Source organism: Acomys russatus, chromosome 11 (assembly GCF_903995435.1).
Source record: "Acomys russatus chromosome 11, mAcoRus1.1, whole genome shotgun sequence".
NCBI lineage: Eukaryota > Metazoa > Chordata > Mammalia > Rodentia > Muridae > Acomys > Acomys russatus.
The window spans coordinates 60,862,046-60,884,614 of record NC_067147.1 but is presented as its reverse complement, the minus strand read 5'-3'; the positions used below and the strand labels follow the sequence as shown (position 1 = coordinate 60,884,614).

The 22,569-nt window shown below is 59.0% G+C and overlaps 3 protein-coding genes across 3 annotated transcripts; 1 reads left to right on the top strand and 2 right to left on the bottom strand.

The window, feature by feature from the left end:
* Positions 1 to 27: 27 nt before the first annotated feature.
* Positions 28 to 10,657, bottom strand: Skic2 (SKI2 subunit of superkiller complex). Its single transcript, XM_051153547.1, has 28 exons — positions 10,577 to 10,657; positions 10,393 to 10,496; positions 8,809 to 8,918; positions 8,590 to 8,707; positions 8,387 to 8,501; positions 8,221 to 8,295; positions 7,498 to 7,551; positions 7,240 to 7,421; positions 6,991 to 7,119; positions 6,642 to 6,787; positions 6,256 to 6,402; positions 6,066 to 6,150; positions 5,855 to 5,961; positions 5,329 to 5,475; positions 5,165 to 5,261; positions 4,809 to 5,021; positions 4,594 to 4,704; positions 3,644 to 3,874; positions 2,651 to 2,788; positions 2,390 to 2,527; positions 2,127 to 2,231; positions 1,697 to 1,847; positions 1,486 to 1,612; positions 1,151 to 1,361; positions 926 to 1,036; positions 630 to 848; positions 391 to 531; positions 28 to 305 (listed from the first exon to the last, which is right to left on the bottom strand). Exons 1-28 carry the CDS (start codon positions 10,596 to 10,598, stop codon positions 105 to 107), a joined length of 3,735 nt encoding a protein of 1,244 aa, XP_051009504.1. The 5' UTR covers positions 10,599 to 10,657; the 3' UTR covers positions 28 to 104.
* Positions 10,658 to 10,934: 277 nt separating this feature from the next.
* Nelfe (negative elongation factor complex member E) lies at positions 10,935 to 16,788 on the top strand. Its single transcript, XM_051153546.1, has 9 exons — positions 10,935 to 11,455; positions 13,066 to 13,135; positions 13,517 to 13,662; positions 14,266 to 14,340; positions 14,440 to 14,477; positions 14,617 to 14,984; positions 15,070 to 15,269; positions 15,451 to 15,553; positions 16,641 to 16,788. The coding sequence occupies exons 1-9, from the start codon at positions 11,327 to 11,329 to the stop codon at positions 16,709 to 16,711; spliced, it is 1,200 nt and encodes a 399-aa protein (XP_051009503.1). The 5' UTR covers positions 10,935 to 11,326; the 3' UTR covers positions 16,712 to 16,788.
* Positions 16,789 to 16,870: 82 nt separating this feature from the next.
* Cfb (complement factor B) lies at positions 16,871 to 22,151 on the bottom strand. Its single transcript, XM_051152524.1, has 18 exons — positions 22,097 to 22,151; positions 21,777 to 22,010; positions 21,063 to 21,248; positions 20,793 to 20,966; positions 20,601 to 20,702; positions 20,365 to 20,501; positions 20,088 to 20,226; positions 19,573 to 19,704; positions 19,385 to 19,486; positions 19,177 to 19,314; positions 18,764 to 18,861; positions 18,321 to 18,435; positions 18,015 to 18,168; positions 17,853 to 17,929; positions 17,600 to 17,700; positions 17,385 to 17,517; positions 17,261 to 17,310; positions 16,871 to 17,106 (listed from the first exon to the last, which is right to left on the bottom strand). The coding sequence occupies exons 1-18, from the start codon at positions 22,149 to 22,151 to the stop codon at positions 16,945 to 16,947; spliced, it is 2,289 nt and encodes a 762-aa protein (XP_051008481.1). The 3' UTR covers positions 16,871 to 16,944.
* Positions 22,152 to 22,569: the final 418 nt, after the last annotated feature.

Sequence of the window (22,569 nt, the reverse complement as noted above, 5' to 3'; positions counted from 1 at the left end):
AGGGTTTCTCTGTGTAGCCTTGGCTGCCCTTGAACTCACAGAGATCCTCCTGCCTCTGTGCCACCACCGCTCGCTTTATTGTCACACTTTGATCCACATGTGCTTTACTGGGTGTAGAGGCTGGCTGCAAAGACAATGTCCCTCCGTAGCAAGGTGGCTGCTGTCTCCATCTTGGCACCCAGCACAGGCTCCCCTACCAAACGGGCTGCTCCTCGAAGTGAGCGACACATCTCAGCCAGGCGCTGGATGCAGCGGACCACCAAGCCCTCAGGGGTGCCTGAGAGCCCAGCCAGCTCGGAGAAGGGCTGTGGGGAGAGCAGCGTGAAGACTAAGTGTGCCGGGCCTGGGCAGCCTCTCCCAGCCAGCTGCCTGCCATACCCAGGTACTTACCATACCCCGAGCCCACTCATGTACAACCTTGACCAGCCCGAAATTCAGCTCTCCCACAAATTCCTCCACTGTCTGGTTGAGGCCACAGGCCACCTGCACCTCACCTATCCGCTTGGCCACAGCTCTGACGCGTTCTACCCCCTGCAGAGGGGTAAGGAAGGGTCAAGGCCGCCAGGGCCAGGGAGGGGCCACAACACACCTTGGGAGGCACAACCCAGGAGAGAGGTGATGGCCCCTACCTGTTTGAGGGTGCTGGGGAGCTGATCCCCGGGGTCACCGGGGGTCTGGCAGACCAGGCCAGAGAGTAGAGCCGCAATCTCCTCGGGTCGCAGAGCGCTCAGTGCGTTGTCAAACATGAGCTCTGTGAGGAGCAGCTCGTGGCTGCTCATGGCGCAGGCCACTCGTCCTGCCAGCTTCACCGTGCCCGCCTCGTCAACATACCCCAGGGTCCGGAGCACCTGCAGGAAAGGGTGAGGGTTGGGGAGCCCGCCTTCCCCAGGCTTCCCCGGCCCCACGCACCGCATCCTGCTTTCACCTCTACACGCTGGTGGTACTCGGGGAGCAGCAGCAGCGACTGGTCGGACAGCAGGAAGCGCAGCCTCTCCATTTCCTTCTGAATCTTCATTCGCTCCCGCAGCTTCACGTACTGTGGAAAGCCACAGCAAGGTACCGTCAGGCCCCCTCACCCTATGCAGGGGTGTACACAGAGCTGAGCAAGCACTAGCCGGGCCCCAGCGAGGACAAGCTGCTTGGGAGCTACCTGGGCAGGGAACCGGGGGCTGTGCACACACTGAGCCCCCCGGATCAGCTCCTCCATCTTCCGGGCCCGCAGCCCGCCTTCTACCACTGATACGTCCTTGAGCTGCAGGTCGTTGACAGGGTCAAGGGTTGGCGGTCCGGCTGGACAGGCCTGAGCCAGCCGCAGCAGCTCCTGGACAGCAGTGGTCACGGCTGCAAGGGGAGGGTCCTTCCTGAAGGGGGAGCAGGTTTGTGATCTGGGCCAACAGGCTTCTTTACCACAGGAGCCCCCCCTCCCCCTGCACCACACACACACACACACGCACACGCACACGCACACCCCGCCCTGAGTCTGACCTGAACTTCGGTTGCTGCCTCTTGTTGAAGTCCTCGGAGATCTTCTCGCCGTTCACGCGGAGCACTTTGGTGGAGATGGCAGCGATGTCCCCTGGCTGGAGCTTGGCCACGGTGTGCTCACAGGGCCCTGGAAGCCAGTCGGGTCAGGCTTCACCATGCCCGGGCACCCTGTGTGCCACCATCGGGAAGCCGGGCACTGCCGGCCTCTCACCTTCAGGCAGGAACAGCTTGAAGCCCACGAGGTCATCTGGGTAGGGCACATCTGGAGTGGCTGGCCCCTTCTCTCTCAGGCTCTCAGACACAGCAGGCTTCTCACACAGGACCAGAGTTGTAAACACTCTGCTGGTGGAGTTTGAGGAGACCTACATAAGGAGGCAGAGAGTCCGGGACAGGGATTGGGGAGTGCACAGCAACTGTGGGCGTGGATGCCCACCCTGGACAGGGATGCGCGCGCGCGCACGCACGCGCACACACACACACACACCCCTTGAGCCAAGCCAACCAACTAGAGCAGTTTCGTGCATGGAGACAAAGTGGTCGCACGAGCGAAAATGAGCACCAGAGTCGTGCCGTGCCTGGGCCAAGGGAAAGGCAGGGCCGGGCCTCCTGCTCTTGGTGGAGTGGAGCCGTCTGGTCCTCACCTGCAGGATCACACCTAACGTGTTGTGATGTTCCTCGCTGTTCACGACTACCACCCTCCCCACGGAGAGAGACTTCAGCCCGTTCACAGACTCCATGATGCGTCGCTGGAGAACAGGGCAGGCACAGGGGACACCTGAATTGACCACCACCACCCCGTCCCTCCCACCACCCCGCTCACTGACCCTGTCCCCTCCACCACCTCCCACCACCCCGCTCACTGACCCTGTCCCCTCCACCACCTCCCACCACCCCGCTCACTCACCTGGATCATGTTCCGGGTCTCCGTCAGCTCCTCCCCCCAGCTGTAGTACTCAGGCAGGTCCGCCAGTTGCCCGGTCACATCAGGCTCCTCCAAGGCCCCCAGCCTCTTGGTGAGCTCAGCCAGAGCCTGCTCGTGGGCCTGAGTACAAGTGGAGTGACAAGCCTGCCAGCCTAGCCTGCTAGCCTGCCCCACCCCACCACACAGCCTCTACCTGCCCACCGCACCTGGCCTGGCGCTCTTCTGCCGGGCTGGCCACCTCACCTTGCTGTCCTTGCGGGATGGGAACTCCGAGAAGCTCCTCTTCATCATGTCTTCCACCCTGAGGGCATCCACCCGCAGCAGGTTGAGGATCATGGAGTACGTGAGGCGGAACTGTGACTGCAGCTGGCACGGCTTCCCCTGAGGCACGCCACGAGTCAGGCCACGTGAGTCCTGCCCCTCCCCGGCCAGGCCTCTGGTCCCAGCTCTGCAGCCGAGGCTTCCCCTGAGGCACGCCACGAGTCAGGCCACGTGAGCCCTGCCCCTCCCCGGCCAGGCCTCTGGTCCCAGCTCTGCAGCCGAGGCTTCCCCTGCAGCACGCCACGAGTCAGGCCACGTGAGCCCTGCCCCTCCCCGGCCAGGCCTCTGGTCCCAGCTCTGCAGCCGAGGCTTCCGACCAGGCCCAGCTCACCTCCTCAGTACAGGGATGCTCAAAGGCCCCCATCAGCACCCGGCCCACGGCACGGTAAAAAAGAGGAAATTGCATCTTCTTGGACTTGCTCACTTTTTGTTTTGGATTTTTTGTGTTGGTTGGTTGGTTGGTTTGGTTTAGTTTTTTAAAGATTTATTTCTTTATTACTATGTATACAGTGCTCTGCCTGCATGTACACCTGCACAACAGAAGAGGGCCCCAGATCTCATTACAGATGGCTGTGAGCCACTATGTGGGTGCTGGGAATTGAACTCAGGACCTTTGGAAGAGCAGCCAGTGCTCTTAACCACTGAGCCATCTCTCCAGCCCCTTGTTTTGTTTTGAGACAAGGTCTCTCTGTGTTAGCCTTGGCTGGTCTGGACTCATTTTGTGGACCAGGCTGGCCTTGAACTCACAGCCTGCCTCTGCCTCCCAGTGCTGGGATTAAAGGCGTGCACCACCACACCCTCTGGTCTTGCTCACTGTTCACTTGACTTCTCAGGCAGAATGAAAGCATCAGAAGAGAAGAGGGAGGGTGGTTGGGCTGAGGGGCCTGGCGCCGGAGCTGTGTCCCCCCCACTCACCATCATCATGCGGTGTAGATCTGCCATCTCGGGCACTCGGCCCTTACAGAGCAGGATGACAGTGCCCGTGGGGTCCAGGCCCCTGCGGCCTGCCCGACCTGCCATCTGCACATACTCCCCGGGCAGCAGGTCCCGGAAGCTCGAGCCATCGTGCTTGCGCATGGAGTCGAATACCACTGTCCTGGCCGGCATGTTCACCCCCATGGCAAAGGTCTCTGTGGCGAACAAGACCTGCGGCAGAGGGTTAAAGACCGATGCGAAAACAGGCTGTAGTAGGGCACACCCCACCCTGGAGCCCACACTCAGATCAGGTCTCCAGGAGGACCCACAGGGCAGCCATGATCAATCCCTGCTCTCATGGAGGTAGGCGATGCGTCTCTGTGAGGAACATCTCCTACGTGTACCTAGCCACCGTCCCATCAAAGGGACCTTGCTTCTCAGCCTTCGTTCATGGTTGGAGTCGTGTCATCATAAACAGGACAGTAGAGAAGGAAGCACGTGTCCCCTCACAGACAAGGGTAGAATTTTTTCACAATTAATACCCAAGAACGACCCTTATGTCAAACATGCACTAAATTTGCTGAAACAGTGCCAGGGTAGAAAAACAACAACAGTACTTGGATGCCAGACACTGGCAAACTGGCAAAGCCTACGTCTCTGGCCACATACGCAGCTGTGGAACTCCCTGATGCAGCCCCCTGTGCTCGGTGATTCCTGAGAGCATTTCAGTTTGCATCTCTAAGCATTAGTGACTTTTCCTGTGCCTGCCGGCTGTGGAGGTCTCTCATCTCAGGACGTACATCCCCGGTTAAGGTGAGAGACCCAGAGTTCAGCAGGGTTATGAAGCTGGGATTCAAACCCAGGGATCCAGGGCCCAGGTTCTTAACCACTTCCCTGCCCAGCCTACGCCTCGGCCCGCCGACCCCAGGCCCCTCAGCCACCCAGCTCACCTTGACCAGCCCCCGGCTGAACAGCATCTCCACAATCTCCTTAAGGATGGGCAGGATGCCGCTGTGGTGCACGCCCAGGCCCCGGCGGAGGAGCTCTGACATGTGCAGGACCTGCAGGGCAAGGAGGGCGGTGGTCAGCGGTGTAAAAGGACCCCCCCAAGCAAGAGGGGCAGGTCTCGGGTCAGCACACCCCACCCGTGTCTCCAGGGACATACCTGGGGCAGCTGCCGGTCAGAGCCTCGGAGCCGCGCGAGGCAGCGCTGCAGGAAGAGATGGATCTCGCTCTTCTCGGAGCTCGTTGTAAGGTCAAGAGAGGTGAGGCCGGAGGCCTGCTCGTCACAGCGGCCTCGGGAGAAGGTGAACACTACCACAGGCAGCTGGGCCCGGGCCCGGAGGGAAGCCAGCAAGGACAGGTACACCCCACGGTCCTTAGGGGCGACGAGAGAGCTTATGTGGAGTTGGTACAAGCGTGCTTACATAGGTCTGTGTGGAGCGGACACAGACCTCAAGCCCACCCGCTCCCCACAGGGACAGGGCTGAAAGGGTGGCCGAGCACTGCTCCGGCCCTCACCTGCCCAGGCCCACCCTGGTGTGTGGGCTGCTTGGCCCCGAAGGTCTGGGCATGCTTGCTCATCCTTTCCTTCTTGGCCTCCACTGCAGCGTAGTACCTGTACGCAGGGCGGGTGGTGTGAGACCCAACACAGGCCCAGCCTGACTCCCCAGCCCTGGACTTACCCCTTGGTGTGGAAGGCCCCCCGGGAATCCAGCAGCAAGAAGAGCTCCCCCTGTGTCTTGGGGCTGTTTCCTGTGAAGAGATAGTGTTCCAGGGGGACAGGGCGGGCAACCGTGCTGATCACATAGATCTGCCGCCGCTTCAGCCGCCTGGAGGGAGGAGGAGAGGGCAGCGGGTCAGAGAAGGTGTGGGAAGGGACCCCATCTTCCAGTTTCTTCTGAGGCCCAGAACGGGAGGTCATTAGCCTCAACCCCACCTCCACTTCCGCTCCCAGTGGGTCGAGGACTCAACCTTCGCACTATCCCTTCCTCACCTAGGAGCACACAGCCACAGAGCACGATGGTCCGCACCCAGGTGGATGCCTCCCACCATCCCACCTCAGCATGCAAAAAACCGTTCTGGGCCCTGGGGGTGTGGGGGGGAGCTTCGGCAGCCATGGGGGGGCTGTTTCCTCTCCCCTACTTGTAGTGGCCTGAGCCCCCCAACCCCAGCCAAGGAGCACCCCAGCCTCTTCACTCAGGGCCTCACCCAATCCAGTCAGCGAACTCCAGGGCGTTGGGGACAGTGGCACTCAGAAGGATGATGGAGACATGCTCGGGGAGCATGATGAGCACCTCCTCCCACACGACCCCGCGCTGCGCACAGTGGGAAGGCGGGTCAGTCAGGGGGCAGACAGGACGGGAGGGCCCCTGGGGGTGTGTGGGACAGGGTGACGCGACAAGGCCTACAGGCCGCTCACCTCAGCATCGTTGATATAGTGGACTTCATCAAAGATGACCCACTCCAGGTCCCGGATGACGTCCGAGCCGCTGTACAGCATGGAGCTGGGGAGAAGATGGTGCAAGCTGACTGCTCAGCAGCTGACTCTGCCCCGCTCTGCAGGGATGCTCCCGCCCCGCCCAGGCCCACCGGGGAGACCCCTCTCCCACCGAAGGATCTCCGTGGTCATGATGAGGCAGGAGGCCTCTGGGTGCAGCTGCACGTCCCCCGTGAGCAACCCCACGTCCCCGAACGTGTTTCTGAAGTCCCGGAACTTCTGGTTGCTCAGGGCTTTGATGGGAGAAGTGTAGATGGTTCTGAAAACAGGGTATGACGTCAGCCAGGCTCCCCTCCCAGGCCCACGGCCCTCCCTCACGACATCAACGCTCCCTAGCTAGCCAGGCCATCTCTCTACCCATCTTCATTTCTCCCTGAGCACCCTCAGCCTCTCTCCAGAACCTCACATCTAAAGGACAAGGTGGGGGGCGGGAGGCGAGCTGAGGTCCAGAAAGGATGCAGGAGAAGGCGGGCAGGCTGAGGAGGCGCGCACGTGTACCGGGTCATGTGCTTCTGGGCCAGGGCGATGGCGTATTCAGCCACCACTGTCTTCCCGGCGGACGTGTGAGCTGCAACAAAGACAGAGGCGTGCTGCTCCAGGTGCAGGATGGCTTGCTTCTGAAACACATCTGGTTCAAACGCCCACTGTGTGAGAGAAAGGGACAGCGCTGCAGGGAGGGGCCTCTCTGCCTCCTCAAAGGCAGGGCAAAGAGGCCAGTGTAGGGCTGGGATCAAGGGGCAAGACAGGCCTGGGAGGGATGTGGCCTCTGGTGAAGACAGAGGACGAGGCAGGGCCTGGGGGCATGGCCAGGTCTACCAAGAGGTGGGGCGGAGCCAGGGTGCAGTACCTGGAAGGCTGGCTGAGGAATGAGCCGGTAGAAATCACCCACGGGGGACGTGACATCCACAGGCACAGCCCACTGCTCCTGAGGTGGAGGTTTGGGAGGCTCCAGGGTGGATGCGACTGAGGATGCTTCCTAGGAAAGCCAGGTGGGAGGGATGAAGCAATAGTCAAAGCGCTGATGGCCACGGTTACCCTCAAACCCAACATCACAGCCCCTTCCTACAGCCTCCATCACTGGTAACTAACTACCAACCTGCAACACGAGGTCCTCCAGGCTGCTCGCTCGGACCAGGGGAGCACTGGCGGGGGCGGCTGAGGCAGCGTCCCCTCCAGGGCCGCCTGCTGCCTCGCTCTCATCCCTATCACCTCCACTCAGGTCCAGGGGCTCCAGCAGACGGCTGAGGCTGAGCAAGCCCGGCACGGGAGCTGAGTGATCTGAGGAGCAACAGTCACCGCGTCACACTCACGAGGCCCCGGGAACAGAGCGCCCCTACAGATCCTCTCAACTCACCCTTGGGGGCAAAATCCACCCCTTTCTTGAAGCCAGGTGGGACAGTGAGGAGATCTGGAGGATGAGAACGAGGCAGCATCAGCTACTGCCCGCCAGACACCCGCAGTCCCCTGCTTATGTGCACAGTGGCCCCCACAGGACACAGACACCCGCGGTCCCCTGCTTATGTGCACAGCGGCCCCCGTAGGACACAGACACCCGCGGTCCTCTGCTTATGTGCACAGCGCCCCCCCCCCCCGCAGGACACAGACACCCGCGGTCCCCTGCTTATGTGCACGGCAGGCCCCCCCCCCCGTAGGACACAGACACCCGCGGTCTCCTGCTTATGTGCACGGCGGCCCCCGTAGGACACAGACACCCTCGGTCCTCTGCTTATGTGCACAGCGGCCCCCGTAGGACACAGACACCCGCGGTCCTCTGCTTATGTGCACGGCGGCCCCTGTAGGACACAGACACCCTCGGTCCCCTGCTTATGTGTACAGTGGCCCCCGTAGGACACAGACACCCTCAGTCCCCTGCTAATGTGCATGGCGGCCCCCGTAGGACACAGACACCCGCGGTCCTCTGCTTATGTGCACGGTAGCTGTGGCCATTTTAAAAGATCTTCTAGGGAGGACACCTTTTCCCTTGGGGGCAAAAAGGATCCTGTCCCTGATCTGTGTAAGTACAGGAAGGCTGGCTGCACTGTGCTGTGCTCTTCTCAGACACAGGGCCACGTGTCACCTTTCTCGAAGTCTATCTCCTCCTCAGCTTCCTCCCGTGCACTCAGGTCCGCCATGCTGGGCTCATCCATCCCACCTGGGGAAAGACACGGTGAGGTTCGCAGCGGCGGGGCGGGGACCCGTTCCCTAGATGCGATTCTCTCCTGCCACCCTCACACACAGCTTACCCGGCCAGAAAGGGTACTGTGTTGGATTCCCCCACAGTGACTGAGAGGCTGGCCCTGGAGGCCGGCGAAGGGACAAGGACGTTGTGGCCGACAGGTTCGTGTTCTCCAGCAGGACCTGAGGCAAGAGGCGGGAGCCCTCGTGAGACCAAGCCTGCCATGACCCCACCTCCCAATTCTGTTTCTTGGGCTCACCGACCCCTCACCTCCTTGTAGCCCAGTATCTGGCCTGTGGTCGGGTGTCTCTGGGCCTGAAGGTCGGATGGAACTGGAGCCCCCAGAGCAGCCAGGAGTGACCAGGGATCTGCCTTCCTCTGCCATTTTCTGCAGAGAAGGGAAGGGATTTGGGGACCCGCTCTCTCCCGATCCCAGCTTCCCTCCGTGGTTGGTCAGCTCCCCGGTCCGGGCCCCTTTTGACTTCTCACCGAGCTGAGTGTTCCACACCATGCAGAGGAAGCCAGGCTGGAGATGACAGAAACAGCTGCTCTGCTTCCTGCTGCAGATCTGGGGCACAGGGAGGGAGGCCGTGGGGCAGCTGAGGCCAGCGTGAGGTAAGAAGCAGTGAGTTAGGCACGTGTAGACAGAAGAAGAGGGGAGGGGCTCTACGCTCGCAGCTGAGGCAGTCGGATGGGCAGGGTCCTGCAGGCAAGAGCCCACCTGTACCTCAAGTACCTGACACTAATGTAAGTGGTGGATTTCAGACATGGCAATCTGCATTCCTTTTTTTTTTTTTTTTTTTTTTTCTGGTTTTCCGAGACAGGGTTTCTCTGTGTAGCTTTGGCTGTCCCGGGCTCACTTTGTAGACCAGGTTGGCCTCGAACTCACAGAGATCTGAGTGCTGGGATGACAGACATGAGCCACCACACTCAGCCCTGCATTCTTAATTTGAGGCAGGGTCTTATGAAACCCAGGCTTGCCTTCAACTTGATGCATATATATATATGTGTGTGTGCGTACACGTATGTGTGCGTGCACGTATGTGTGTGTACACGTGTGCGTGCACGTATGTGTGTGTACACGTATGTGTGTGTACACATATGTGTGTACACGTATGTGTGTGTGCACGTATGTGTGCACGTGTGTGTACACGTGTGTGTGCACGTATGTGTGTGTACACGTGTGTGTGTGCACGTATGTGTGTGCACGTGTGTGTGTACACGTGTGTGTGCACGTGTGTGTGTACACGTGTGTGTGTACACGTGTGTGTGTGTGTCTGTGCACATATGTGTGTGTGTGTGTGCACGTATGTGTGTGTTTATATATACCAGAGAACGGCTTGAACTTCTGGTACTTGTACCCCCACTCTCAAGTGAGGGGTGCCAGGCATGCGCTACCACACCTGCGTGGCATCCAGAGCTGGGGATCAAACCCAGGTCCCTGTGTAGGCTGGGCAAGCACTATACCCACTGAGCTACGTGCGCAGCTGGGAACTTGCTCTTTAGAATTAATTAGTCATTAGCAGTAGTATGTGTGAGCATGTGTAGGTGTGTGTCTAATGTGTGGACACAGGTGCAGACATGCAGGATACCCACCCCAAATGGGCAAAGTCACTCTGCCAGGCCTACATTTTTTTTCCCTCCTCCTCCTCTTTTTTGGAGATGCGGTCTTACTAAGTAGCCCTTGCTGCCCTGGACTCAGTCTGTGGACCAGGCTGGCCTCCAACTCACGAGACCCGCCTGCCACTGCCCCCCAAGTGCTGGGATTAAGAGTGTGAGCCTCACAGGGTTCCAGGTTTAGGAGTTTAAAGGCAAGGACTCAGCTGAGTGCCCTGAGGCGCGCAGGTGGAAGGGACAGGAGAGACACTCGGGAAGGCAGGCGCAGCTGAGACCTAGAGCCTCCAGCAACTCGCCACTCTGACCTACTGGAGCTCCAGCAGGCGGGGATCTGCCTAGCATCCGCAGGGGCCCGGGATGACAGTGTGCAGGCACAGGTGGAGGTCAAGCTAGCTCCTCCTGGGAGCGGGGTGGGGTTTGCTCACGGGTCAGAGGTGAGCGTCAAAAGTCACTCACAGTGCTCTCTGGAGCCCCAGGCTCGTTCAGCAGCTCCCAACGCCCAGTGCACCCCACCTCCAGAGCACGAAGGGGCAGGTTCAGGGGGCCTGGGGGAGGCAGCACTACGGAGGAAAGGTCACGGGTTAAAAGTCCTTCCTGTCCACCAGTCCCTGCGGCTCCCCTCCCCTCCCCTCCCCCTCACCGATTCGCTCTGTCTCCATCATCCTGGAGCAGCCGCTAGGCAGCCCGGAAACTCAAGAGTAACCGCGGAGTCGGCCCCGCCTCGAGCTGGGCGGAAGTCGAGATCTTTTCCGACACGCCCCCTTCTCCTCCTCTCCACGCCGGGAGCGTGGGCGAGCGCGGGCGCCGAAGCCAGACTTCCAGCCGGGCAAGGCCGGGCGGAACTCGCTGCGCCTCGCCGCCTTGGTTACCGCGTGTCCCGCCCCCTGACGTCATCGCTGCGAGCCCGCGCGCAGCAGCCCGCGCGGCGGCGGCGGCAGCGGCGGCGCCGGAGACCGCGAGCCCGGGCGCCGCCCCCTCAGGTGAGGGCTTCGTCTCCCATCCTTCGCGCCTTCCTTGCCTGCGCGGCCCCCGCTTCTTCTTCCTCCTCCTCCTCTGGTTGCCCGGATAGCGCTGCGCGGGCCCGGCCGCCTTCTCTGCCCACCGGACCCCGAGGTTGGCTGACCTAACCCCACTGGGCATGGGGGTCGGGAGCCATCGCCTTGGCGTCGCAGGGAGTGCTTTCCCTTCTCCGGGCTGAGGTGCCCCCAAGGCTCTGGTGTCTGGACCTTGGACATAGGCGGGAATGCCGGTTGATTGCCGTGAGCAGGAGGTTGGACGGCAGCCCCGTTGAAACAAGGGGTTAGGGACAGGCCGCAGGCTGGAGTAGGCGGGCCTGGAGGTTGGGGTGCGTACAGGATGCACAGAAGTTGGACGCCGTGTGAATTTCTGAATGCTGGCCCTAGAGCGTGATGTCTTGGGTTCTGCCCTTGCACCAGGAGCCGACATGTTGGTCATACCTCCCGGACTGAGCGAGGAGGAAGAGGCACTGCAGAAGAAATTCAGCAAACTCAAGAAAAAGGTAAGGGAGCCGGGGTGGTGGCCCAGCCTCTCCGAGGCTCCGAGGACACCCGGGCTGAGTGTGAGCGTGTTCAGAGCTTCTCTGCTCAGTCCCCCACGGAATTACCCTTTTTCCTGTGGCTTGAGGGCCCTGCAGCAGCCGGAGACTGTCACATTTGGACTCCCAGGGCCATCCAGGGCCATCTTCTTTCTGACCTACCCCCGTTCTTTGCTTTTACGTAGGACCTACTACACTTAAGAGGCCCTAAAAATCCTCATCTCTCACACTTTAGGCTTGATTGAAACCATGTGGCTTTTGGTAGCCTGGACTAGTTCTGCCTTAGCCCCCATACTCAGCCCACCTCTGGCTTCTGTAGCACTGACACAGCGAGACACTTGTCAAGCCGGTCCCTGTTCCGTTCCCTCCCTCCCTCGCCCACCTTGTCTCTTCTTTTCCTTTGGAGCAGGGTCCCAGGTTGGTCTTGAACTCCTGGGTTCATGTGGTGTTCCTGCCTCAGCTTCTCTGAGGAACAGGAACTACGGGTGCACAACACCCACCCAGGACTCAGTGGTACCTCACAGTAAGCTCTCTGTCTACTCCTGCGCATCAACCCCTCAGGACAGGGTTTGGCTTTGCTTGATCCCTTGAAAACACTCGAGAGGTATCACATGTTTGAGGAACAGAGCCCTGAAGCCTCGGCTTAACATGCCTGTCAAAAGAGACAGGTATTTACTCTGAAAACAGGCCCTCCCTGCATTTTTACTGCCCTGTTTTCTTTGTCTAAAACACCTTTTCTGTCTGTGTTAGGGAGCTCTGCCCAGGTCTCAGCTTAGGAGCCGCTTAGGCATCTGAAAATGTTATTTTCTGTGTTTCTGAAGGGTATGGGCGAGGGGTTTCACTCTTGTACAGCCTCATTAAATATGCTGGATAAAATCCCCAAAGACGATTTCAGGGCTTGTTTGAAGTTTATATGGCAGGGGTTAGGTGTTTTTTTCTTTTTCTTTTCTTTTTTTTTTTTTTTTTTGGTCTGTTTTTTTGAGACAGGGTTTCTCTGTGTAGCCTTGGCTGCTTTGTTGGGCTTGAACTCACAGTGATCCTCCTGCCTCTGGCTCTCTCATTACAGGCATGTGCCACAATACCTAGCTTTGTTTTTGTTTTTCAACTTAAAAAAATAGGAGACCGAAACCAGGCGTGGTGGTGCATGCCTTTAATCCCGGCACTTGGGAGGCAGAGGCAGGCGGATCACTGTGAGTTCAAGGCCAGCCTGATCTACCAAGTGAGTCCAGGACAGCCAAGTCTACACAGAGAAACCCTGTCTCAAAAAAGCAAAAAACAAAAAAATCCCAGCACTCAGGGAGTCAGAGGCAGTTGGATCTCTGTGAGTTCGAGGACAGCCAAGGCTACACAGAGAAACCCTGTCTCGAAAAACAAAACAGCATCCCCAACAAAATGTGAGACTGGGAAGCTCTTGGACGCCATGATTTGGTTAGGTTAAATATTCCTGGCATCGGATGGTGTGGAGGCTGGGTGCACTACACCAGGACCACATGCCCTGTCCCTGGAACTGTCACCCACGAGACTAGTGCCTTGGCCAACACGCCAGTCTTCTCACTGATCGCTCTTCTTCCCAGAAAAAGGCCTTGCTGGCTCTGAAGAAGCAAAGCAGCAGTGGCACAGCAAGCCAGGGCGGAGTCAAGCGCTGTAAGTGATGGAGATGCAGAGTCCAGAGGGGAGCAGTAAAGGGATGCCCCCTCCACAGCCAGCGTGATGCCCCCTCCACAGCCAGCATGATGCCCCCTCCACAGCCAGCGTGATGCCCCCTCCACAGCCAGCATGATGCCCCCTCCACAGCCAGGGTGATGCCCCCTCCACAGCCAGGGTGATGCTCCCTCCACAGCCAGCGTGATGTCCCCTCCACAGCCAGGGTGATGCCCCCTCCACAGCCAGGGTGATGCCCCCTCCACAGCCAGGGTGATGCCCCCTCTACAGCCAGGGTGATGCCCCCTCCACAGCCAGGGTGATGCCCCCTCCACAGCCAGTGTAATGCTCCCTCCTCTCTCCCTCTCCCCCCTTCCACCCCAGCACTATCCGAGCAGCCTGTGGTGGACACTGCCACAGCAACAGAACAGGCCAAACAGCTGGTGAAGTCAGGAGCCATCAGTGCCATCAAGGCTGAAACCAAGAACTCAGGTTTCAAACGTTCTCGAACCCTCGAGGGGAAACTGAAGGTGAGCACAGTGGGGTGTTTGGGTGAGCACAGTGGGGTGTTTGGGGCACGATGGCATCAGAAAGACTCCCCTCTAAGCTGGAAGGCAGCTGGGTTGTTAGTCTTTTTCATTCTTTGGGACAGTGTCACCGGTCCCCAGGCCAGTGTCCAACTCATGAACTTAAGCGCTGCTGGCCTGAGCCTCATGGGCAGCGGTGGCTAGAGGTGTGTGGTGTGCCAGCGTACCCCACTGCAGTGTTAAGCTAGGGGACTCCTACATTTCTGTTTTCCACATTTGTGCTTCTTGGGTTGAAAGGGGGTTTGAGTAAACCAAGCCACTTACTCAAAAACACAGCACATCAGCTAGGCATGGTGGCTGAGGCCTTTAATCCCAGCACTTGGGAGGCTGAGGTGGGCGGATATGAGTTCGAGGCCAGCCTGATTACAAAGCAAGGTCCAGGGCAGCCAAGGCTACACAGAGAAACCCTGTCTCCAAACAAAAACAGAAAAAGGCCTAGCACATCATTAATAAGAAGTGTGATGGGAGTGAAAGAGGAACTAGGTGAGAGCCAAAAAGGGGGAGAGGTGCCCTGGTCTGCACTGACATGGCCTCTACCCCTTCCAGGACCCTGAGAAGGGGCCCGTCCCCACCTTCCAGCCGTTCCAGAGGAGCACATCTGCTGACGAGGACCCGCAGGAGGTGATGGTCTCTGGGGCAGGGGATTGAGGACAATAAAAGATCCATTCCCGCACCTGGGTGTCATCTTAATTGTATTTTTTTTTTTTTTCCTCCCCGCAGTCATCCAGACGTCCACAGAGGAAATCTCTGTATGAAAGGTTAGAGAGAGGCCGCTGTCTGGCGTGGGGTCAGAGGCCGGTGTCAATGGAAGGTTCAGGGCTGGAGTGGAAGGCGAACTGCAGGAGTGTCGGTCCACGGGTCTGGGAGATGAGGTGCTTACTGTCTGCCTCTCCCCAGCTTTGTGTCTTCTAGTGATCGGCTTCGGGAACTGGGACCAGATGGAGAAGAGGCAGAGGGCCCCGGGACTGGTGACGGCCCCCCTCGAGGCTTCGACTGGAGCTACGAGGAACACGGTGGTGCCCGCTCCTCAGCCTCCCCGCCCCAGAGCCGCAGCCGCAGCCGGGACCGAAGTCATGAAAGTAACCGAGATCGGGACCGAGACAGAGATCGTGACAGGGACAAAGATCGGGACCGAGACAGAGAACGGGACCGGGACAGGGACAAAGATCGGGAACGAGACAGAGACCGGGACCGCGACAGGGACAAAGATCGGGAACGAGACAGAGAACGGGACCGGGAGCGAGACCGGGAGGGCCCTTTCCGCAGTGAGTGGTCTTGGCCGAGGCTGGGTGGGTCCTGCTAAGCAGAGGGTGGGGGGACTCAGCAGTGACTGTGGTTCCCAACCCACAGGGTCAGACTCATTCCCCGAGAGGAGGGCCCCTCGGAAGGGGAACACACTGTACGTGTACGGAGAGGACATGACACCCGCCCTTCTCCGAGGGGCCTTCGCTCCCTTTGGAAACATCATCGACCTCTCCATGGACCCACCCAGAAACTGTGCCTTTGTCACCTATGAAAAGATAGAGTCTGCAGATCAGGCCGTCGCTGAGGTGGGCACTTCTCAGACCCGCCGCCCCCCCCCCCCACCTTCCTGCCAGCCTTGAGCATCCTTACAGTCTGTGGTTCTAGAGGAAACAACCTGCGTCCTCACATCCCTGTCTGGTCTCCTCCCAGGTGGTAGCACCTGGCTCCATGTAATGCCCATCCTGTCCCCTCCCCTCTGTCCCACAGCTCAACGGGACCCAGGTGGAATCCGTGCAGCTCAAAGTCAACATAGCCCGAAAACAGCCCATGCTGGACGTCGCTATTGGCAACTCTGTGTGGGGCTCCCTCGGTAAGGATGGGGCTCTTCCTTCACCTCTGCAGCACCTCACTTTCTGTTCCTTCACCTCTGCAGCACCCCACTTTCTGTCCCCTCACCCTCCCTGCAGCACCCCACTTTCTGTTCCTTCCACATCTTTGAGCTCCTTAAAGTGCTAAAGGTCGGGGTTTGCGTGCAGGCTGCTGATGGAGACTTTCCAGGCTGTCTTGTCAGGGGAGGGGAGGAGTGTTGGAAAGGTCCCCAGCGCCTGTCCCAGCACTCGGGAGGCAGAGGCAGGGGGCATCTGTGAGTTCCAGGCCAGCCTCATCTACAGAGCAAGTTCAGGACAGCCACGGCTACACAGAGAAGCCCTGTCTGGACAAAAGGGAAGGCCCCCCGCAGTGGCTGGCACTGTCTGAACTTGGCCTGCGGCTCTGGGCCTCAGGCAGAAGACGGGCGTGGAAATGTGGATTAGTGTCCTGTGCGTCCAGAAATATCGGAGACGGGGATTTGGGAGAAAACTACCTGAGAGTGGTCTTGGGGACTCGAGTATGTCAGGAAGCCGGCCAGGTTCTGCTGTCCGTGCTAAGCATGTCTCCAGTGACCCAAGCACGTTAGGCTCGAGTGGAGTAGGCAGCAAAGGCACTGTGAAAAAGGGTCTGAGCTGAGTGCAGCCCACGAGCCCTGGGCCGTGGACTCTGGCTCTGAGAAGGAGGGGCACTCAGCAGAGGCAGGGCACAAGACTAAAGAGGGGCACTGCCTCTTGGCCCCACAGTATAAGAGAGAAGTTAGGCACTTAGGTTCCGAGGGCCCCCAGAGGTCTGGCATGGCCTGTGAGCTTTCTCAGTGTGGAAACCCACCATGCCTGAAACAGATTTTTCTGGGAAAGGAGTAAGTGGAGGCCAGTAAAGAACCAGCAAGGACCACAGAGATGTTCTCATTCATTTCCTGTGGTTCATGGTGTTGACATTGTTACAGTGAAAACAGCCTGTGTTTCACGGTGATGCTCTGGCCGCCAGAGGGCAGCCTAAACACTAGGGGGCCAGGGCCAGGGCTCTGGACCTCAGGTCCAGCCTGTCCACTGCTTCAGACCTTAACTGTCACTTTCCTCCCTCCTCAGCTGTCCAGAACAGCCCTACGGGTTGTCACCGGGACAAGAGGACCCAGATTGTATACAGTGACGATCTGTAGGAAAGACACGAAGCTGGATTCCTTGTGCCTCACACGCCCCCCAAGCTGGTCTCAGTAAAATCCTGGGGTAGACGCTCGTTCCCCTCCGTCAGCCTCTAGTTTTTCAGCAGTTGGGATGGGGTCAGGCCTTCAGAGGCGGCTGTCAGTGTTTACGTTGCTCCCCAAAAAGATGTGGACACAGTCTTTATTGCACTGCTTTAATTTGCTCCTCACTCCTCCCAGCAGGAAGTCCCCTACAGGAAGCCCAAACCCTCCTCTTGGAGTTTGTCCTTGAGCCAGGGCAGCACCTGGAAGAGGTTGATGTGAAAGTCCCGGGCGTGGGCGGAGGCGAGCTGTTGCCGCCTCTGCTTCTGGTTCTTGCAAACGTCCTCCACGCCCCAGCTGATCACACCAACCTGTGCAGACGAGGGCGTGCCACGGGTCACGGGACACTTAAGAGTCCCAGCTCCCCATCTGAGCCACTGGGCTTTCACTGTCAGATGAGGTGGGCCCTGTGGAGCACCCTGGCCCCTGGGCGTCGCCCCACAGACTAGAAGAGCGAGCACTTACCTGAATGAAGCGGCTCCTCTTGTGAACAATGAGAGGCCCCCCAGAGTCTCCTGTAGAAGAGAGGGGCTGCTGGGAAAGACTGCTGGGCCTTGTGGGCTTGCAGCGTAGCAAGAGAGCCACTCACCTTTGCACGTGTTGGGGTCAGCATAGGGGTCCACCCCTCCAGTGCAGAGGAACCTGGGGGTGACCACCTGGGACACATCCTTGACCTTGTCATAGCCTGGGGCCCGGAGAGCGTCTCTCTCACAACTGGCTTTCTGTAGGGGAGAAAGGCGTGCTGAGCAAAGCTAGCCCAGGAAGAACGGGGCCTTGGGCCCTCTCAGGAACTGCCCTCCTCACCTTGTCCGCGTTCTTGATGTAGACTTCCTTCCGTGTCAGCCGCTGCCTTTCCTCAGATACAAACAGAGCCTTCACGTCCTTCACAGGGAGCAGCTCTTCCTCTGGGCAAGCGACAGGATCATGCGAGCTGTGTGCCCCCTGCGCCTCACCCACCCAGGGTCCTTTGGGCCCTGCTTAGCCTAAAGCACAGTTCTGCTCCTGCCACCCCTTGTCATGGGAGCCTCGTCCTGTCCTATCCCGGGACGCGGCTTACTGTGCTGCTTGCAGGTGGCTGGCTGAGAAAGCCGCAGGGCTCGGGTGGCTCCCTCCGTGCAGGGGAGACAGATGGGCCTGTCGGGGGGGACGGGAAGGTCGGCGCTGCGCCCTGTGCCTCCGGCGTGCCTTCCCCAGCTCCTTGGGAACCAGCCCCGCTCACCTCAGAGTCTGGCCATACTTGAGCTTGGTCTTGAGCTTGACCAGGGCCACATCGTAGTCATAGAACTCGGGGATGCCCTCTGCCTTCTTCCCGTTGATGTTGTAGTTGGGGTGAAAAAGGACCTCTTCAATCTCCAGGTCCTGCCTCCTCCCTCCTGAGGAGGAGAGTGGGGGGCCGGTTCTTGCAGGTAGTCTGGATCATCCCTGACTGGCCAGGGTTTGAGGACGGGGTTGAGCTGGGGACAGGTGAGGGCCGGGGACAGCACAGCAGCACTTCCTGAGGTCAGAGGCTTGGCTGCATCCTTACCCACGCTGACCTTGATGGAATGTTTCTGATCTTCCACTGTGAAGCAGTGTGCTGCGGTCAACACAAAGTATTCAGACACCACAGCCCCCATGCAGTTCTCGTGTCCCGTAGACCGCTGGGAGAGAACGGGGTGGCGTTAGCCTCGGTGTGCACGGGCCAGGTCAGCACCCCAGCCTTAGCGGCTCACTTTTTATTACTTTCAGATGTTGCTCTATAGCCCAGGCTGCCCTCAAACCCACACAGAACTGTTCCCGCTAAAGCTGTTGGGGTGCCAGCATGTGCCCAGCACTTGCACACACGATTGGAATTGCGCTTGAACTCGCTGTAGCCTGAGCAGGTTGTGACTCCCCTGGCTCAGCTTCCTGACAGCTGGGATTACCTAGCTAGTGTGGACACGGCCCCTCCCCTCCCACACACCCCGCACCCTCTGCTGGGGTGCTTACAGTGACTGAGATCTTGGCTTGCCATGGGTGCTTGTGATAATCGCTGCCTCCCTTGTGCTCCCACACCATGCCACAGAGCCCCAGAGATTGGCTTTCGTCTAGCAGGAAAAGAGAATGCCGAAGGCTCAAGTCACAGCAGCCATCTTTGTTGGATCCCTGCACACCGTAGGCAGCAGAGGCTCATGATGGGGGAGGGGGTCCCTGTGATAGATGCACTCCTGTGCTGCGGTGGCCAGGCTGGCTGAGGACCGGGCACTTCTAGCCCATCTTGGCCTCAGTTTCCACATCCACAAAATGAGCGTGCAGTGGTGTTTGTGAGATCAGGAAGGGAAAACCTCTGGAGGTGGCACACTGGGGGCCTGGGCTGAGGGAAGTCCCCAGTCTGGGGAAAGCGTGCCCTGGCATCTTCCTACCAATCATTTGGAAGAAAACGTTCTCCAGGTCCTCCATGTCCCTGACTTTGAACACGTGCTTCTCGTTGTCCTTCTTGGAGGCCAAGGCATTGATGTTCACGGAGTCCACCATAGGTCCCACCCCAAACACATAGACATCTGAGGAGAGAAAGGTGGTGAGCATCAGGCGCCAGGGGCGAGGGTGCTGGCTCCCAGGCGTGCCACTCACCCAGATAATCCTCCCGGGGATTTTTGCGATCCCTGCCAATGTCCAGCAAGTCCCGGATCTCCTGAATGACAGTGACAGGGTCTCCACCCATGTTGTGCAAGCCTACGGCAAGCGTGGAGACAGTTACACGCGCACTCAAGCAGGCACCGGGGTCAGGGTGGGGTGGCGAGGCAGGTGAAGGGGCTCACCGTCAGTCATGATGATGATGACATGGCGCGTTCGATTCCAGCCTTCTGGGGGGTGGTCCCCTGCCCAGCTCATCATGCTGTACACGGCCTGGAGAGCCCTCTTGGTGTTGGTCCCTGACTTCAGCTTGTGGTCTGTAGAGAGGGGAAGGGGGGGGGCATTCCACTTCATCTTGAAGCCACGCTTGAGCCCCAGGAGTCTGACAGCTGAGATCGCCCCGCCCCCGTGGGGTCAGGGGTTGCTTTGCTATGTTGACCATGCTGGCCTTGAACTCCCAGAGACCCACCTGCTTTTTGAATGTTGGGATTAAAGGTGTGTGCCACCAAGTCCAGACAATGTTTAACTTTTGGGTTGTGACCCACCTGCCCTTGGCTTTCACAGGAGTCCCCATTGCTCAAGGACATTTTTGTTCAACCTCTAGCCAATAGTACCTCCCCACCTTCCCCAGAAGGACCCTAACCCTGACCACCGCAGCCCCGAGGCGTACCTCCCAGCTCTCCCTGCCCTAACCTCTGACCTTCGTAGCTGATCTGGTTGAGCTTTTCTGTGACCCAGTCGGCATTGCTGCTTTTCTCATCAGACACTCTCACCAAGACCTTGGGGACTGTGGCGTACGTCACCAGACCATATCTTGGCCTCACCCCGTAACTCGCCACCTGGGAGTGAGCAAGAGGTCACTGTGTTAAGTGGAGGGCAGGAGGGCTGCAGTTCAGGGCAGGGTCTGGAGATGCAGGGAACCAGGCTTGTAAAGTCCAGACAAGGTCCTCCACTCAGGGAGGGAATCTCCACTCCACCTTCTCAATCAAGTTAGTGAGACAGCTCTTGGCCCCCGTGAAGTTGCTGGAGCCAATGCTGTCGGACCCATCCAGCACCAGGTAGATATTCATGGAGCCCGAGGGGTCCAGGACGATCTTCCTCTTCTGTTGTTCCCCTGCGGGAGGCAGAGACTCAGCCTCTGGCGCGCACAGTCCCACAGAGGTCAGCCATCCCTCTCCAGCTTCCTGCCCAACCTCCCTCCCCTCACTCAAACCTGGGCTGTGCCCATCCTCAGCGTCCACTCCTTCTATGGTCTCCGTCAGGGAGGACAGGAATGCCTCGGCCACCTCTTGAGGGCTGTCATACATGAAGGAGTCTAAGGATGGTCAGAGGGGAGGTCAAATGTCTGGAGTGCTGAGGACAGGGTGATAGGGTTTCAAGGACCCGTGAGCAGGTCAAAGATCACCTTGGCAGGAAGGCTCTGTCCCACTCCATGAGCCACCTTCCTGGCACCTCCGCTGCTGGGAGCCACGCAGGACAAGTCCCCGGCTGCAGTGGTAAGTAACGCTGTCTTCAAGGCGGTACTGGCTGCCCACTTTCCTCGTGCCAATGGGAATACCCGGGTTGGGACAGTATCCCGCTGCAGAGGCAGGAGGATAACACTGAGTGCCTGTGCATTCCCAGGAGGAAGCCCTCCCTCGGGGAGGACGGAGTCAAAGGGTGACCTGCTCCTCACCTCCGTCATCACAGATTGCAGTCTGCCCATCCCATCGGCCATTTGCTTGGCAGGTGCGATTAGCAGAGCCCCGGAGCGTGTAACCGTCATAGCATTGAAAGGAAATCTGGTCACTCAGGTTGTAGTACACTGATCGGGGCCAAAACTCCCCATTTTCAAATTCCTGTGGTCGTGGGCAGCGTATGGCTGTAGGGGAGACGGGTAAAAGTCGCCAAGGGCCGTTTCTAGGTCTTTCCTGGTCTTAGAAATGCTGTCAGTGAGAAACAGTGCCTGCCCAGTCCCCTTAACCCGGAGGTCCCCTCCTCTTGTGTTTTGGGATTGTTCTGTTCTGAGACAGAGCCTCACTTAGCCCAGGTTGGCCTCAAGCTATGAAGCTGAAGATGAGCAAGCCTCTGCCCCTACGTCCTGGGCGCTAGGATTGCAGGCACGTGCCACACCTGCGTCACCTGGTGCTGCTTCCCACGTGCTCACAAGCACATTCCTAGGTGCTTTCCCCGATTTCCAAGTATTGTTTTCAGTGCCAGGACTGCCTGATTCAAGGAGACCCTTCTGGCACGCACCCTAGAGGCCTGACCAGTTTCTATCCACCTGCTCTGTCCCTGCCATCCACTGCTCTCTCGCTCTCTCTCTCTCTCTCTCTCTCTCTCTCTCTCTCTCTCACACACACACACACACACACACACACACACACACACACACACAGAGGCCTCTAACCTCTGCATTCCGCCTTCTTGACAATCTTTTGCTCTCGGGTCTGCAGGGTGCTCCAGGAGCCTGTGGACCTGCAGGTTCGGGTCTGCACAGGGTACGGGTAGAAGCCAGAGGGACACAGGTACTCCAGGGCCTGGCCGTTTTGGAGAAGTCGGAAGGAGCCGCCTTTGATCTCTACTCCTTCCAGAGAGCAGGAGGTCTGCGGACCCGCTGCAAGCACTGGAGTTGTGGTCACCCCTGATGAGAGAGGCTGGTGAAAACTGACCCCAGGTAGCCAAGAACAGATGCTGGGGACAAGAGGAGGATGGGGTGCCTTCGCTTACCTCCAGAGGAGAGACCTAAGACCAGGAGGACCAGGCAGAACCAGGGACTCTCCATTGTTGTGGGAAGCAATAGGCCAATGGTCACAAGCCCTCTCCAGTTCCCTCCGGAGCTGGGCCTGGCTACACCCCTTTCCCACTGGCCCCTAGCCTTTTATGCAATCTGCTCTGGCACCTGCAGCTTGGCCCCGCCTGCCCCACAGAGACATTCCTTCCCGGAACATTCACGAAGGAGGACCCCGGGCGAGCTGCCAACCGAGGAGTCAAACTGTCTGAACCCCACCCTTCTGACCAAGGGCCAGAACTTCCCCCTCAGAACCCCTCTGACCCCCCCAAACCCTCCTCAACAAGCCTAGACCACCACCCGCCCCCTCAGAGGCCAGCTTCCCCATGAGCTGTGTGATGGGGCAGAGTCCAGCCACTGTTTGTGCAGCAGGGGTCTCTGACCTGCCTGGAATCGCCCTGGCCTCCCCACC

Coding starts and splice junctions, on each gene's coding strand:
- Skic2 (XM_051153547.1), bottom strand. CDS start 10,598: ATGATGGAGACAGAGCGAATCG. Junction 5,022..5,164: donor ACCAGGGTGGGCCTGGGCAG/GTGAGGGCCGGA, acceptor GTCGCCCCTAAG/GACCGTGGGGTGTACCTGTC. Junction 849..925: donor AGTACCACCAGCGTGTAGAG/GTGAAAGCAGGA, acceptor CCTTTCCTGCAG/GTGCTCCGGACCCTGGGGTA.
- Nelfe (XM_051153546.1), top strand. CDS start 11,327: ATGCTGGCCCTAGAGCGTGATGTCTTGGGTTCTGCCCTTGCACCAGGA. Junction 13,136..13,516: donor CCAGGGCGGAGTCAAGCGCT/GTAAGTGATGGA, acceptor CTTCCACCCCAG/CACTATCCGAGCAGCCTGTG. Junction 13,663..14,265: donor CCCTCGAGGGGAAACTGAAG/GTGAGCACAGTG, acceptor TACCCCTTCCAG/GACCCTGAGAAGGGGCCCGT.
- Cfb (XM_051152524.1), bottom strand. CDS start 22,151: ATGGAGAGTCCCTGGTTCTGCCTGGTCCTCCTGGTCTTAGGTCTCTCC. Junction 20,967..21,062: donor TGCAATCTGTGATGACGGAG/GTGAGGAGCAGG, acceptor CTGCCTCTGCAG/CGGGATACTGTCCCAACCCG. Junction 19,487..19,572: donor CATCATCATCATGACTGACG/GTGAGCCCCTTC, acceptor CGCTTGCCGTAG/GCTTGCACAACATGGGTGGA.